Raw genomic sequence first — 14,402 nt, forward strand, 5'->3', positions numbered from 1 at the left:
AAAGGATATTTAAACTGGGAAGAGGTGACACATTATATTTCAACCCTCAAAAGTGATCATCCACGTGCTGAAATAGCCCTGACTGGGGATTTCAGTGCCAGGCTAGGAGCCGTTCTTATTAGATATAAATCCATTAGTTATTGATAATAGGTGCCTTACTCATGGAATCAATATGAAATTCAACATGGTGAACACAAATTATATCAAAATGTGCCCTGAGATGAATTTAAGAATCCTAAATTACTCTAAAAGGTTTCCATATTCAAATGAATATATTCACCTCTCGGTTAGAGACAGTGGTGTCATCAATTTTGTTTGACTTCCTGTCCCTTGTCAGTCAGATTAGCAACTTTGTAGTTGGCAGTTGAACAGAAAGTGACCACATACCACTAATTCTTTCTGTCAAGATAGACTTGATGGAGTGCTTTCCAGAGCTAGATCCCATAATTCTAGATTACCCCCAGACTTTTTAAAAATTAACTTGGGCACCTGTTTTAGTCCCACTGATTGAGCAAGTGATAACCCCCCCTCCCCATAAAATGTAAGAATTGAGGTATAAGCTTATTACAGCAGACTCCATTAACTCTACTTTGCAGTCTTATGAGTCACTAATTGGGCTTCTCTACCACCTAGCTAAACCTCCTAGCAAGAACATCTCAACCCCTACTTGGTTTGATAAAGAATGCTTGTTAGAAAAGAAGTTATTAAGACATTATTTTATGTTCTTCCATAAATCAAGGTCTCTCGATGACCAAACCCACTATCTCAAAGTTAAAGCTGACTATTTTTTTAGCTGACTAAAGAAAAAAAATTCCAGTTTTACAACAAAAAATTGGGAAACATTAAATAAAGCGCTAAATTTGTCTGAACTGGATGTTTTGGAGAACTGTGATTAATGCCTTAAGAAACAACTCCAGTAAAACTGTAAGCCCCATTCCAGCTTCCAAATATATGGATTACTTTTCCATGTTGTTTTCATCATCATCTTTATTTGACTCTCAATTCTCAGTTCTTTTATATGTGGATGACACTGTAATCTTATCTAGAATGCGAATAGGCCTAATTCGCTATCTTCAATCATTTACAGTTTACTGTAGAGACAATCAACTAAATTTATTTTTTGAAAAAACTAAGATCATGGTTTTTGCAAAGACCCGTTACAAGTTTCTCTGGAAAATAAATGGTATAGCGCTAAAATAATTTCTCAGATTCTTTATGGAATTCAAGTATGGATGGAAGCATTTAACAACATACAAGAAAACAGCCAGCCTTCTTTTTTCAGAAACCTATTAGGAGTCCCAAACTCCGTGGCGAATCATTCACTTGTCACAGAACTTGGCCAACACAGTTTAGAAGCTGGGGCTTGGCTTCAGTCCTTCAAATACTGGTTAAAAATTTGTTTCCATGCTAAACTAGGTACTCTGCTGATTAATCTTTTGAGTGATCCTTACTCTCTTAACTGGTTAAGTAAAATGTCACAGAAACTTCAAATAATGGGTCTGGATATCTCAAATCCTAGTGCACAAGAAGGAATTATACTAAAATCAATCTCACAGAGATTAGCAAATCAGGATGTTCAGTTTTTAGGTTCTTCTTATAACAGCATATGTTCTCCCCATTTCTGAGATATTCCTTTAATATACAAAACCATGTCCTTGAATTTCCAAATTTTGTTGGCACAGCCATTAAAAAGAGCATTTCTGTTAACTCGTCTAAACATCTTTCCCTCAAACATAAGGTGGATTTTTGAAGATCAGAAGAGATACTTTTTGCATGGGTGTAATGTCCCTGATATGTTATATCACATACTCTTGGAACGTCCTAAGTTTGCTCTATATCATCCCACTTTAATTATTCGAAGAAACTGAGATCTTTCTGTGTTGACGAGAAACATTGGATTAAAAGTATACTAAGTGTGAGGGACTCAGCAATAATTGAAAAGTCCTTGCTGGCAATTTTAAATTAAAATCTTTCCATGATGGAATCTGTAACTGAAACTGTTTCAAAATTTTAGTTTTATGCTTTGCCATTTTTATGCCAATAAAGGTACTCTGACTGACTGACTGACAATGTGTAAATGATATATTCTTTTTAAAAATCAGGTGAACGGGACCAAACCGTGGTACAACATGAGTGCTCAAGAGGTCCAGCCCCTGTACACCAGTCACCAGCTCCCCACTGGCAGCTGGTTGCGGACCCGCTGCTGCTTGCAGGACGCCTGGTGTGGGGGTAGTTCCCTTCTGCTGGAGGGGGCTATCCCACCCAATGCTAATCACATCACAGCAAGGTGAGTCCCAGCTGAGGCTGGCTGTCCAGAAGAGCTGGGAGGTGACACTGTGCAGAGTCGGAAGTTGCACCTCACAAACACTGACTCATAGCAGGAGAAGGAGAGGGGAGCATGTAGGGCACCAGGTGTGACCTGTGAAGACAGTGCTTGTGTTTGCATTTGCAACACACATGGTGGCTGTTCACCACTGGGCAGGCCCATTCAAACAGGGTTAGGGTTTGAATGGTTATTCAGTTGAGCCTGTGTATTTTTCTGAGTTTTCTCAGCTGAAATGAGGTCTGGTCAGCCACATCCCTCTTTCTCTAAGAGAAGGTTCTCTAACTTCCTCTGGCTATTGTTGCTTAGTAGTTGTACAGACAGTAAATATTCACTGCGCCAAGTTTCCTTGCTCTTTACTCCACTAATCTACTTAAAAAAAAGAAACATGCATCCCATCAGTTTGTTCTAATGAAACATAATCAAATTCTGCTTTTCTTCATGGTTATGCTAGCCAAGGGGGTGGCAGCAGTCCAGGAGAAAAATGTTCTGTCCCTTTAATGAAGGCTTAATTTGTGGGGACAGGTAGCTGAAGCTTTTCATGGCATCACTTGCTAGAAACCATCCTATTAAACATCTTCTGAAATGACAGGACATTTTCCCTCCTGGCAGCTGGCAACTGTAGCCAAATACTTTGGATTTTTTTTTCTTTTGCTGTTTTGCATACACTCTGCAGTTTTTGTGTCTTTTTATAAAGGTGATCTTTTTTTTGTCTTCTCATCCCACTCTAGAACAGCCTTTCTCAACTTTTTTACCATTTAAAACCCCCTGAAATATTCTTCAGGCTTTGAGAAACCCCAGAAGTGGCGCAATCATGCACAATATGGCTGTGTGCCCACCTGGGCCCCTCCCCTCCCCACTCCCTCCAGACCTATCACTGGCCATGTGGGGAGCGGGTGGGCGGGGTCGACATGACCATGTATGGTGATATCAACAAATAAATGTTTAACAAATTTAAAAAATATATTAAAAATTAAATAACCCCCACCCATTCGGGAAACGTTTCCAGGGCTGTCAAGAAAACAAAGGGTTTCACGAAAGCCTGATGCAGAAGCTGCCTATGCACTTAGCAGATAATCCAATACATATCTTTACATGGCATAACAAACCTTGCTGATGCCAGTACTATGGATGGATTATAGAGTTGTTGTAGTATAGTGGGCACATTGAACTCGTTTACTTCTGATTAGCCATCATTAAAGGCAGGCAGTAAAGCTCTAGAAGACTGCAAGACACTACTGATTTTTACCTCGTCACCTTTTTTTTGAGGTTACACCAGTTTTGTCTTTAAATATTTGAGTCTGTACCGAAAACAAACTACTAGTGAGTAAAACTCACTCTTTCTCTCTTGTGTATGTGTGTGCACTCTTGGTTCAGCTGAAATCAAGCCACTGAACCAAGAGCTCAAAATATCACTGTGCTGGATATAAGAGATTGCACTGAACTGTTTCAATTCTGTTAAGCATCTAGATTAGCCTTTCTCAACCTTTATACCATTGAAAACTCCCTGCAACATTCTTCAGGCTTCGAGAACCCCAGGAAGTGATGTCAGCAGGCCACACCTTCCTGCTACACGCTAGGAAGTCATGTTAGCAGAAGTACCCAGACACTCCCACTGGTTGCGACATCACCAGGCCATTCTCACAATATAGGAAGTGACAGCACAGAAATATTTTCAGATAATTTGCGAACAGAAGCATACCTGCACTCTGGGTTTTCTACCAGTTTGCTATTCGTCATCAAAGGGAACTTGCTGTGGGAGTCGGCAGGAACTGGGATATGCTACTCCCCCCCCCCAAACACACAGTTACGTTAAAATGAGAGTACTTACCTCTCTGGACTCCATTTGCTACCATGTATGCCAAGTCTTGGCCAGCGAGGATTTGTATGACCAGGGCCCCTCCCCTTCCCACCACCTCCAGGCCCATCTTTGGCCATTTTGGGAGGGGTGGGTGACAGTGCTCATATATGGTCATATCATGGATAAATATTTAAAATAAAAAACATATTAACAACTAATTAATTCCCACCTAATTGGCAAAATCCTCCTGGGGCCATTGCAAAACCCCAGAGTTCCACAAAATCCTGGTTGAGAAAGCCTGATCTAGATGAATTCAACTGGGTAGCCATGTTGGTTTGAAGTAGCACAACAAAAATTGAGTCCAATAGTACCTTACGGACCCACAAGCATATTGGTCTTGGACTCAGGGCCTTTCCATACTCATAAAATATAGTGAAATGCTTACCTTAGGTAATCGTTATATTCTGGCTGCTCCATATGACGTCGCCAACATCCAGTGTCCAGGCAGCAAACGCCTGGCTACATCCTCCATTTTAAAGTGCTAGTTGGGGAATCACATAAAGTGGATTCCCCAACATAAAAAACACAAGCTAGAGGAGAGCAACCAGCAGGCCACCAGCAAAAGAAATATGTGGAGGCAAAGAAGCGCTATCTCTGCCTCCAATGTCCTGCCCTCACACCGCCTCCCTTCTCCCGGGGATGGGTTTTTTTTAAAGTGAACTGCTTGGAGCAACAAATAGGCATACAAGCATGCAGGCAAAGCAAAAAATTATTTTCCCCCAAAGTTGTCACACAAAGCATGCCTCTCTAAAGTCCCCCCTCCCCAATTCAGGAATGAGATTTTTTTTTAAGTATCAAGACTTGTGATTCCATAAGGGGTGGCATTCAAAAAGCACTATGCATCTATGATTCTATGCATAGGCGTTTCTACGGAGAAGTATTTAATTAAATAAATAGCAGGTACCGTGGGCCCTTTAAAACATTGAGAAAGGGAATTGGTTGACAAGATTGATTGACAGGCAGAAGAGAGTTGCGTGTAAAGCGCATTGCTCTCTTCCGCCATTTCCAGCAGGCAATGTGGAGTGTAAGAAGGGCGAAAAGGCAGCAGACGGAAGTGAGTCAGCGAGAAGGTGAGGAATGGCTGGAGGTGCGATAATATTTAGCACTACACCATTACGCTGGCATAACACTATTTTTTCCAATGTGCGGAAATGCCTTCAATTTTTGTTGAGCTAGATGAAGACTCAGATGCTCTGCACTTTACTTCAGGCTCTCCTCACATTCTTTTTTCTCTCTCCAAATATATTGGTCAAAACTTCATCCTGGGTCAGCTGTAGCTGGACTAAATTAATTCTTCTGGTTATTAATGAACCTGTTCTTTGCCTGTGCCCTTGACTTGTAAAAAGCGGTATGAAGCTAGTGACTTAGTTTCATTCTGCAAGAATCTAGATGTGGATTTGAGCAAAGGGGTGGAGAATGAATAACTGAATTGGTCCTTGTAGTAGTATTCTTCATGCAAGGGACAGCATGGGGAGGAAATACTACGTGTGGGTGTAAAAATCAACGACAGAGAAAGAAATTCAGGGGGTAGATGCTTTCATGGACATGGTTGTTATGAGTGGAGGGTAGCTGGATCTATATCACTAATCTGGAAGTCTCAGGTATACTGTTACATACTTGTAATGTCAGTAGGCCTGTGATGGGGCCAGGAGGCCCCTGGGAGGGTCTGAGATCCTTTGGGCTAGCCCTTGCTGGGTCCAGACATTCCATTTGTACTGGTCTGGCCAAGCCACTTGTAGCTGGGAGTTCTAGCTCACTGCTTTTGGAATCCTTATGCCTATAACTGGCAGTGACTGTGTCCTCTCTCTGTGTCTCTCCTTGTCTGTCTGGGGATTGGGGGGGGGGTATCGCTAGGCTGTTTTCCTTTCAGATGCCAGCACCTCGTCGATTATATCTTGTCTTAATTTATAAACATGAAGACCCGTCTCAAGTAGTGACAATTGCCCCAGAGTTGACAACAAAGGAGTCACGCTGGTGTTATGTGTTTTCTCAGCCAGGTAAGGACTTCTCATTTTCTTTCTTTGGACGTCTTCTTTCTCATAGCCTAGAAATCCATAGCTTCAGGCTACTTGCTTAGGTGGCTCCCAGGATGCTGTCCAAACAATGGTCTTTGCGTATTTCTGAAGGATCTGTTGCAGGGGTAGTCAAACTGCGGCCCTCCAGATGTCCATGGACTACAGTTCCCATGAGCCCCTGCCAGTGAATGCTGGCAGGGATTCATGGGAACTGTAGTCCATGGACATCTGGAGGGCCGCAGTTTGACTACCACTGTGTTATATGGATTCAACTGCAACTGAAGCTGAAGGGGGGATTCAACATACTTCTTGATATAACACTAGGTTCTCCATTTAAATATAGCCCCACAACTAATTTATTGGTTCATTTGAGGAGGTGGGGAGATGAAAGGGTTTTTTCTCCCTACTTCCTAGCCAGCCAAAATCACTGTTTGTTTATTTTTAAGTCAGACATTATTGCCTTTTTATATGATTATAATAATAAACAGTGATAAGATATTTTCTAAATAAACGATCAATGATTTGAACTGGCTACAAAGTAAAAGCAGTATTTAACCCCCTTCTCATACACACACATACTAACATTGCTTATTTACAATTGACGCATGAAAGTGAGAGTCAGTCATTAGGGAGGGATAAGTAGTTAAGCTGGGAAAGATGAGGGAGGGAAGAAAATTGTAAGGGAAGATTGCCCTGACAAACTTCAGGAGTTCTGCCAACTGCCCATAGGAGTCACGGAGGTGTTTGAAGCTCTATATTATTTATTTATGTATTTGGTTGTTTGTTTGTTTGTTTATTTATTTATTTATTACATGCCTATAAGTTAAATTTGGAAAAAGAAAATTTAAAAACCACAGAAAACACTAGAATGTTACCAGGAGCACTTCCTTGGGAATTTGTGTAATATTAGGATGTTTTATTGGGTTTGGTGTTTTTATGAATTGTGGTTTTACTGTTTTATTATATACTAGCTTCAAAGCCCATTTGTAATAACGGGCCTTGAAAGCCCCCCCCCCCCCCCCCGGCGCCCCAGGGAGGCTGTGGGTGTGCTCAGCGGCCACGGGAAAGCCATCCCTGGCCCCCTCCCCCCACCGATGCTGCACCTGGCTGGAGAAGCCATCCCCGCCCCCCCCCCCCAGGTGAGGCCGCGGCTTCCCCAGGGCCCGTGGAGCACACCCACCACCTCTGCGAGGCGGCAGGTGCGCCCCGCAGCCCTGAGGAAGCCATTCCCTGGGCCCAGGCCTGTAGGCCCCACTTGTGTTAGAAGGGACATGCACAGCAGTAACCTGATATCCTTCTCTGCGAGTGGCCAAGAGCAAAGTGATTGTGGCGCCTCACAATGCTTCCTGGGGGGGGGGGCGGGAGGCGCTCTGGCCTGTCCAGGTGAGGGCCCAATCGGACCGGCCCCACCCACTCTGCGCCCATAACAGCCTTAACCAAATAGGATACTGCTCCCCGAGCGGTTTAAAGATGTTGCAAACTGCCATGAGCCAGAATCTCTGAGAATGGTGGTATAGAAATGAAATTATAAATAAATAAATATTAAAAGGGAGTAGATGAACAGGGTTTTTTTCAGGGTCTCTTTTATGGTTAAAACAGGCTGCTCTAGAGACTTGGGTTCCTCCTGCCCCAATCTCTTGCCTGCTATGTCTGCTGCCTCTCTCTGATTGTTCTCTTTCCTCCAGTAGAAGCTACTCGGCATAAGCCCTCACTTCTCCCCACGCCTCCTTTCCACCTGGCCCAGTTACTAAAAGGGTGTGGACAACATGGGGATCCTGGCTGGCAGGGCCGGTGAGTGGATGGTGAATAGCGGACAGCATCATTCTGCAAGAACCTTCTTGTGCAAACCGCTTGTTTCTTACCTGACCTCAGTAGCCTAAACACTGGCCCTTGTGAGGATGGCTTTTGGGTTTCCTAAGAAGAGGGCTGCGAGCACCGTAGTAAGGACTTCTTGGCACTTTTGCAGCTGGCCACACCCTGACGCTCAGCTTCCTCTTATTCCCAGATGCTATGAGCTGGAGCTCCAGAACTGTGTCCTGAGTGAACTCTCGGTTGCTGTCTCCCGCCAGCACAGTGGCCAGGATGAAGTGCCCTTCACCTACCGCCTGGGAGAGATCTGGGTGAGGGAGCAGAGGGGAGTTTGGGTGAACAATCTGAACTGGTTGTGGGAATGCGGGCGGGCAGGGGGAGTCTCCTTTTTAGCAGCCCTGGGACAGGCAGGAGGATTCTTCACAGCCCTGTTATCAGTCTCTTGGTATGAGCTGGGCCTAGAAACACACGTGAACTTTTGGATTTTTATTTATTTATGCTCTGCTTTCCTTCCCAGTGGGCACTTTCAGTGGTTTTTAAAGCACGCTCCCTTCCATTCTGTCTTCCCACTAACCTTGGTTAGTCTGGGAAAGAGTGTCTGGCCCAAGGGCATGATAGATGGGGGGTTTGAACCTTAGGGCCAAACTACAACTGAGGGCCGCCAATACCTTTTAAGAGAGATACTTTTAAAGCGATGCTGGCAGCCATGAGATGGATTCGTGCTCTTTGTCCCTCGCAGTATGGTTAATCTGCAGCTGTCACCACTACATTGCATTGCATTGGCCTGAAATAATCCTTAAAGGAATTGTTGCCTTAGAAGTTCTCTTTTCAGATAACATTTTCTGTTTTTATAACAAGAGGAGAAGTTAAGGCCTAAGAGTTGCCTTAGGTTAAATTCTTAACTCTACTAAATCACTAAAGGAAACATCATTCTCACCAAGGCAAGGAGATACTTACTACAGGTCAGGAGTGGCCAAACTGTGGTTCTTTAGATATACGTGGACTACAGTGACCAGGAGCCCCTGGCTCATGGTCAGTGCAGTCTATGAACATCTGGCCACCCCTGCCATAGACAGTCTTACTGGAAACTAAGCCAGTTGTCACTCTTCAGCCTTGTTGGAAGGCTGTGGGTGAGTAATAAGGAGACTAGAGTCTTGCACTCACGCTTTTGGGATTAAAGACCTGGCAAGATTCTTGTTCCCTCACCAGCCACAATGGACACAGTGCTCTGATGCCAGCTGATCAGAAGAAACATGCCTGGAATAGCCTTGTGCTTTAACAGCCCTGTGTGTAGAAATCAGCAGAGATTTTTCACACCCTGGAGATAAAAATGATCATCTCCTGTTAGTTTCTTCATGTCAAGCAGCTGTGAAAGGCATAGAGGCAAACTATAAGTTTCTTTGCCATTCACCTGGGTTTTCTGTCTCTTTCTTACTCTCTCTCTTTTTAAAGAAGCAGTTCCCAGCAGCTGTTGAATGGCTGTGGGAAGCATGGGCAAACTAATGTAAATGAGTGAGGAAATGTATAGTTCACCTCATGGCTACAGTTGGCACTTGAAAGTTTCCCAACAGCCAGAGTTGGGAAACTTTTTTTGCCTAGTAATTGCCAGACCTTGCCACGTGTTCTTGAAGATCCTAATCGTAACAAGACCTTAGTGTAGTCGGTGTTAGGAGCATCTGGGACTTCTAATCTGGTGAGCCGGGTTTGATTCCCCACTCCCCCACATGCAGCCAGTTGGGTGACCTTGGGCTCACCACAGCACTGATAAAGCAGTTCTGACTGAGTAGTAATATCAAGGCACTGATATTCACAGGGTGTCTGTTTTGGGGAGAGGAAAGGGAAGGCGATTGTAAGACGCATTGAGACTCCTAGGAGAGAAAAACAGCATATAAGAACCAACTCTTCTTTTTCTTCTTAGGCTAGTCACAGTCCTGATAGAGCTGTTCTCATAGAGCAGTCCTCTTAGGGCACTGATATTCACAGGGTGTCTGTTGTGGAAAGAGGAGGGGGAAGGTGATTGTAAGCCACTTTGAGACTCCTGGTAAAAAAAAGCAGCATATAAGAACCAACTCCCATTTTTCCCCTCCTTTTTTCCCCTGTGATGCAATTTCCTTGAACTCAAAAGGGGAGAGTGTAATACAGAGATTACATTGGCTTTCCCAACTAACCCCTGATCCTGCAAGTACTTCTCAGTTCAAATCACATAGCCTTAGAAAGATTCAAGTGGGTAGCCGTGTTGGTCTGAAGTAGCACTCTTGCACTCGAAAGCTCACGCCTTGAATAAATCCTTGTTGGTTTTAAAGGTGCTATTTTTGTTACAGTCCTAGAAAGGCTGACTTGGCTGCAGTTCGGGCCAGGATGAGACCTGCTCTAGATTCATTTCTCTCCCCCTATGCTTGGTTCACTGTCCAGGGACATCTTTCTGTCCTACATTTTAATAACCAGGGCTCCTTTGTGCGGACTTCATGTAATTTTGCTTCTTGCCTTCAATAGGCGCTTTCCTCTTGTTGTGCTGTCCCAGCAGTAACCTGGTGCCTGAATTTCCCTAGGTGATGGATGCTGCCCACCTGTCTTCGCCGCTCTTCACTGCTGCTGCCAGTCCAATCTACCCTATTGAAGTTGCCCACATCCAGTGGCATCACCCTTCCCAGGAGGAGCTCTCTGTCAGTCTTACGTTGCAGTGGACTTATCCTCTGAGCGAGGCCAAGTGCTTTCGTGTGCACTACCGACATGGGTCATGTGTCAGTGATTCTGAGTCTCCTCTTCTGATCGGGGAGGCTCATGCTCCCCTCTACCGTGTGGCTGAGCTGAGGGTGCCTAATGCACAGTCTGGGGCTTCCTGTCGCTTGGAGTTCCTTGTGGAGCCAGTGCCCCAGAATGGGGTCCAGGTAGCTGCTGCCCTGTGGGGGAAACTGTTATTGGTCTACTCCAACCCAAAGCTACCTAGCACTGGGGGCAGTACTGATATCCGGTAAATGAATGTAGCCCTTTTTTATTTCCGCGTCTGGTGGATCAGATCGCAGAGCTGTTCTATTAAATGCACAAGCACTATTATTCCTGTTCTCAGGCTTCAGAAATGCAACTATTTTTGCACTGATACCAAAGATACCTTTTGATTCCAGTGATATTTTGATGGAAAATAAATCCTTGCAAAGAGTGTACTTAGGAGTCAGCATGCAAAACTACACACATTTTGATCAAAAACAGAGCAAAAAGTACTGTTTCCTTGTTCAGCAGTGTGGGTTCCTCAGGAAAATGCCCATCCATTTTTAACGTATGTTACAACATCGGTTATCTCTGCAAAACTCTATTGGACTCTTTCCGCAGTTGTCTTTTTTGTCTGGGTTTCCTTTGTATCGGTCTCTGTAATTTGATGTTGAATTTGCGGCTTGCTTTCCGCATATGTTGTCTCTGAACAGCAATAGCGAGAATTGATTTCGCATTATGCCTTTCACATTTACTTTGGAGGTGGGGGTGGCTGGTCCTGCCTTCCATGGTTTTCTCAGAAGGCTGGGCAGTGGTCCTGCTTTCTTCCATTTTTTAAAACCTGAGTATGCCTAATAACAACCGCGTACTAACGTGATTTTAAAAAGGAACATGCTCCTCCTTTTTCACCCATAACAAGTGGGATGCATTAGCAGGCACAAAAACCCAACCAGACATTAAAAAATCCTCCGTCATTCCTTTCTTCCCCCTCCCATGGGAAAGGTGCTCAAGCACTCCCCTCTTCCCTTTGCTGCACAGCTCCCCCCCCCCCCAAGGCACCTCAGGAGCAATGCCAATTAACAGATGGCTTGGGAAAAATGGTACTTGCTTGCAGATTTCTTTTAAGTGCGCTCCTTCAAGCAAGCATTCTGTGCCCTCAGTTGCCTCTCCCTTCCTCCCATATAGTGTGTGTATTTCTTTTTAAAGCCTTGGTTATCACATTACAATGATCCCACACTGTAGCCCTTTTGGGGCTAGCTGCCACTCTGTAAGGGACGGGGGAATATTTCCCAACCCCTTCTAATGGATTTCTCCCCACCCACCCACCCCCGCCACCCAAATAGGGCCCTTCACTTTGTGGGTTTGAATCTGCTGGTGGCTCTTGGGCCACGGAAGATTTGCTGGCCTCAACTAGGGCCAGCGCCTTTTTGGTCTAGACCCTGACCTGGTGGGATGAGCTCCTGGAAGAGCTGAGGAGCTCTTCCACCAGGCATTTGGTTGAGGGCAGGCTGTGAAAGATCTTGGGTCTCTCCTCAAGATACCCTGAATACCTAGGGCAGGAGGCACCCCCACCCCCCAAGGCCAGTAGGCAGTGTGTGTAGGGGAAGGACTGCTTTGGCCCATGCTGGACTGGTGTATTGCAAGGGAATAAAATGGGGTTCTGCATTTTATTGATGTTTTATTATTGGCAGTTTATTGAAGCCACCACAAGCTGGCTTGGCCCAGAAGTGGTGATCAACAAATCAAATAAATAAATAGGAGCTGCCTGGGACTGGAAGGGACTTGCAGATCTGAACAGGAGTCTTCTGCTTTGCATGGTGGTGGGGTTCCCTCTCCCTACAAAAGCTAGCTGATGGGGCTTTCCTCTTAGATTACTTTTGACCAAGGGAGCCATTCTGCTTGGAGAGCAAGTGCAGAAGGGAAGAGAGGGGGAGCTCCATTGCAATGCACTTTGGTTAAAACAAAACAGCTGCTATATTTGGGAACTGAGTGCAACCAGGAAGGGAAGAGGGAAGTGGCTGGGTGAAGGGGTTTGCCCAGCATCAAGCAGGTGGGATGCAGGAGACTGCCAATTAGCAATTAGTGTTGTCACACAGTCAAGCTCAATTTGGAGGGGAGGGTGGGCAGAGACACAGCATTGGTCGCATCTCAAACATCACCTGAGGTGGGAAACAGTAGAGGAAGCCAACACAACTCTCTTGAGCTTCCACTTTTAGGTTACCGTGAAGTCCTTCGCAGGGGACAGGGGCGAAAGCAGTTTTAGCAGCATCTCCAAAATGCCCAGCAAACAGGGAGCGCATTTGGCACTGCACCTGAATTGCAATATTTTTGTGTGGAATGCTGGTAATTCTGCAGAGCATTGAGAGGAATATCATGCTGTCTTTCCCCAGTGTGGAAAGGGTCATGGTGTGGGGTAACTATTCTAGTCAGGATACAAAATTACATAGAACAGATTTCTTGAAAGCCACAGCATCCTGATAAGACCTTACAATGCATAGAATGCTAACTGATACAGGTTGCTTGGACTAGCCGTGCTCCTTCCAGAATTCTTCTACCCAGAGACAATGCAGCATTGATCATTTGCTAAGGAATACAAGGAAAGCTACTAGCGTAGGACTTTTTATTATCTCCATGTTCGTACACAGATTCATAGGAAGGCTGGAGCTCTTTGGAGCTCTGGAGGTGGAATCGATAGTTTTTTACTCCTAAGATGTCAAAAAAAATGTATAAAGTCTTGACAGCAAGTTCTGTTTTCTCCTCCTGTGTCCATTCATGCTCACCGGAGGGAACTGTGGGCACCCATAGTTAGTTTCAGGAAGGTAGCTGTGTTGGCCTGCAGCATAGAAGAGCCAGATTCAAGTCCAGTAGCATTTTAAGAGCCCACAAGAGATGTTGGGAGGGTTCTCCTTCTTTAGAAGTTCTTAAGCAGAGGCTAGAGAGCCACCTTACAGAAATGCTGATTCTGTGAACTTAGGCAGATTGAGAGTAGGTGGGCAGAAGTGATTGTGTTGGTGCTTGGCTCTTGTGGCCCTTTCTTGCATGCCCAGGGAAATGCCAGTCACCATTTTGGGGTCAGGAGGCAAATTTCCTCCAGGCCAGATTGGCTAGGGATTCTGGGTTTTTGAGGGGGGGCATCATCTGGGCATGGAGTTGGGGTCATGGTGAGTGGGCAGGTAGTTGTGAATTGCCTACATTCTGAAGGAGATTGGACCCTTCTCAACTCGATGATTGTATTGTTCTAAGATTTCTGGGATGTAAACTTTCCAGAAATGAAAGCTCTTAAGCAGAGCTTAATCTTTATTTTTTTTAAAAGTATCTGTTGTTACTATCCATTTGTTCTGCTCCACGGAGTGCAGGGTGGCATATGGTTCTCCCTTCCCCCATATTTTCCTCACAACAAGGTAGGCTAGGCTAGAGGAGCAACTGACCCATGATCACCCTAATCCAGCACTCCAATTAGGATCGAAATTCTGAGTCACAGCCTATTAAAAGCAGCACTCCTATCATAAACTAATGCAACTCTACAAGTTACACCCATGTTGAATTTTTTTGTCATTTTGCTACTGTCTTTCTCTGCAGCTTCTAATAAATTCATAATGAAAATTCTCTGGACTTTACTTCCTTTGGCAGATTCAGCCAGCATATTCACAGTCACAAGTACTTGTCCTTTGGTTAAGACTACCCTGAT

The 14,402-nt window shown here is 44.7% G+C and overlaps 1 protein-coding gene across 2 annotated transcripts in view; it reads left to right on the top strand.

Annotated features, from left to right (window-relative positions):
- ENGASE (endo-beta-N-acetylglucosaminidase) overlaps positions 1-14,320 on the top strand; it is a 36,473-nt gene extending 22,153 nt beyond the window's left edge. The window contains exons 10-14 of one of the 2 annotated variants that reach the window (XM_077328132.1): positions 2,103-2,287; positions 6,039-6,181; positions 7,885-7,990; positions 8,205-8,319; positions 10,558-14,320. In XM_077328132.1, the coding sequence (XP_077184247.1) occupies positions 2,103-2,287; positions 6,039-6,181; positions 7,885-7,990; positions 8,205-8,319; positions 10,558-10,983 (975 nt within the window). In that variant the 3' untranslated portion in view covers positions 10,984-14,320. The remainder of the gene's footprint in view (positions 1-2,102; positions 2,288-6,038; positions 6,182-7,884; positions 7,991-8,204; positions 8,320-10,557) is intronic. The other variant, XM_077328133.1, reaches the window with a different exon arrangement.
- The last annotated feature ends 82 nt before the right edge of the window (positions 14,321-14,402 follow it).

This window comes from Paroedura picta, chromosome 3 (genome assembly GCF_049243985.1).
Source record: "Paroedura picta isolate Pp20150507F chromosome 3, Ppicta_v3.0, whole genome shotgun sequence".
NCBI classification, from domain to species: Eukaryota; Metazoa; Chordata; class Lepidosauria; order Squamata; family Gekkonidae; genus Paroedura; species Paroedura picta.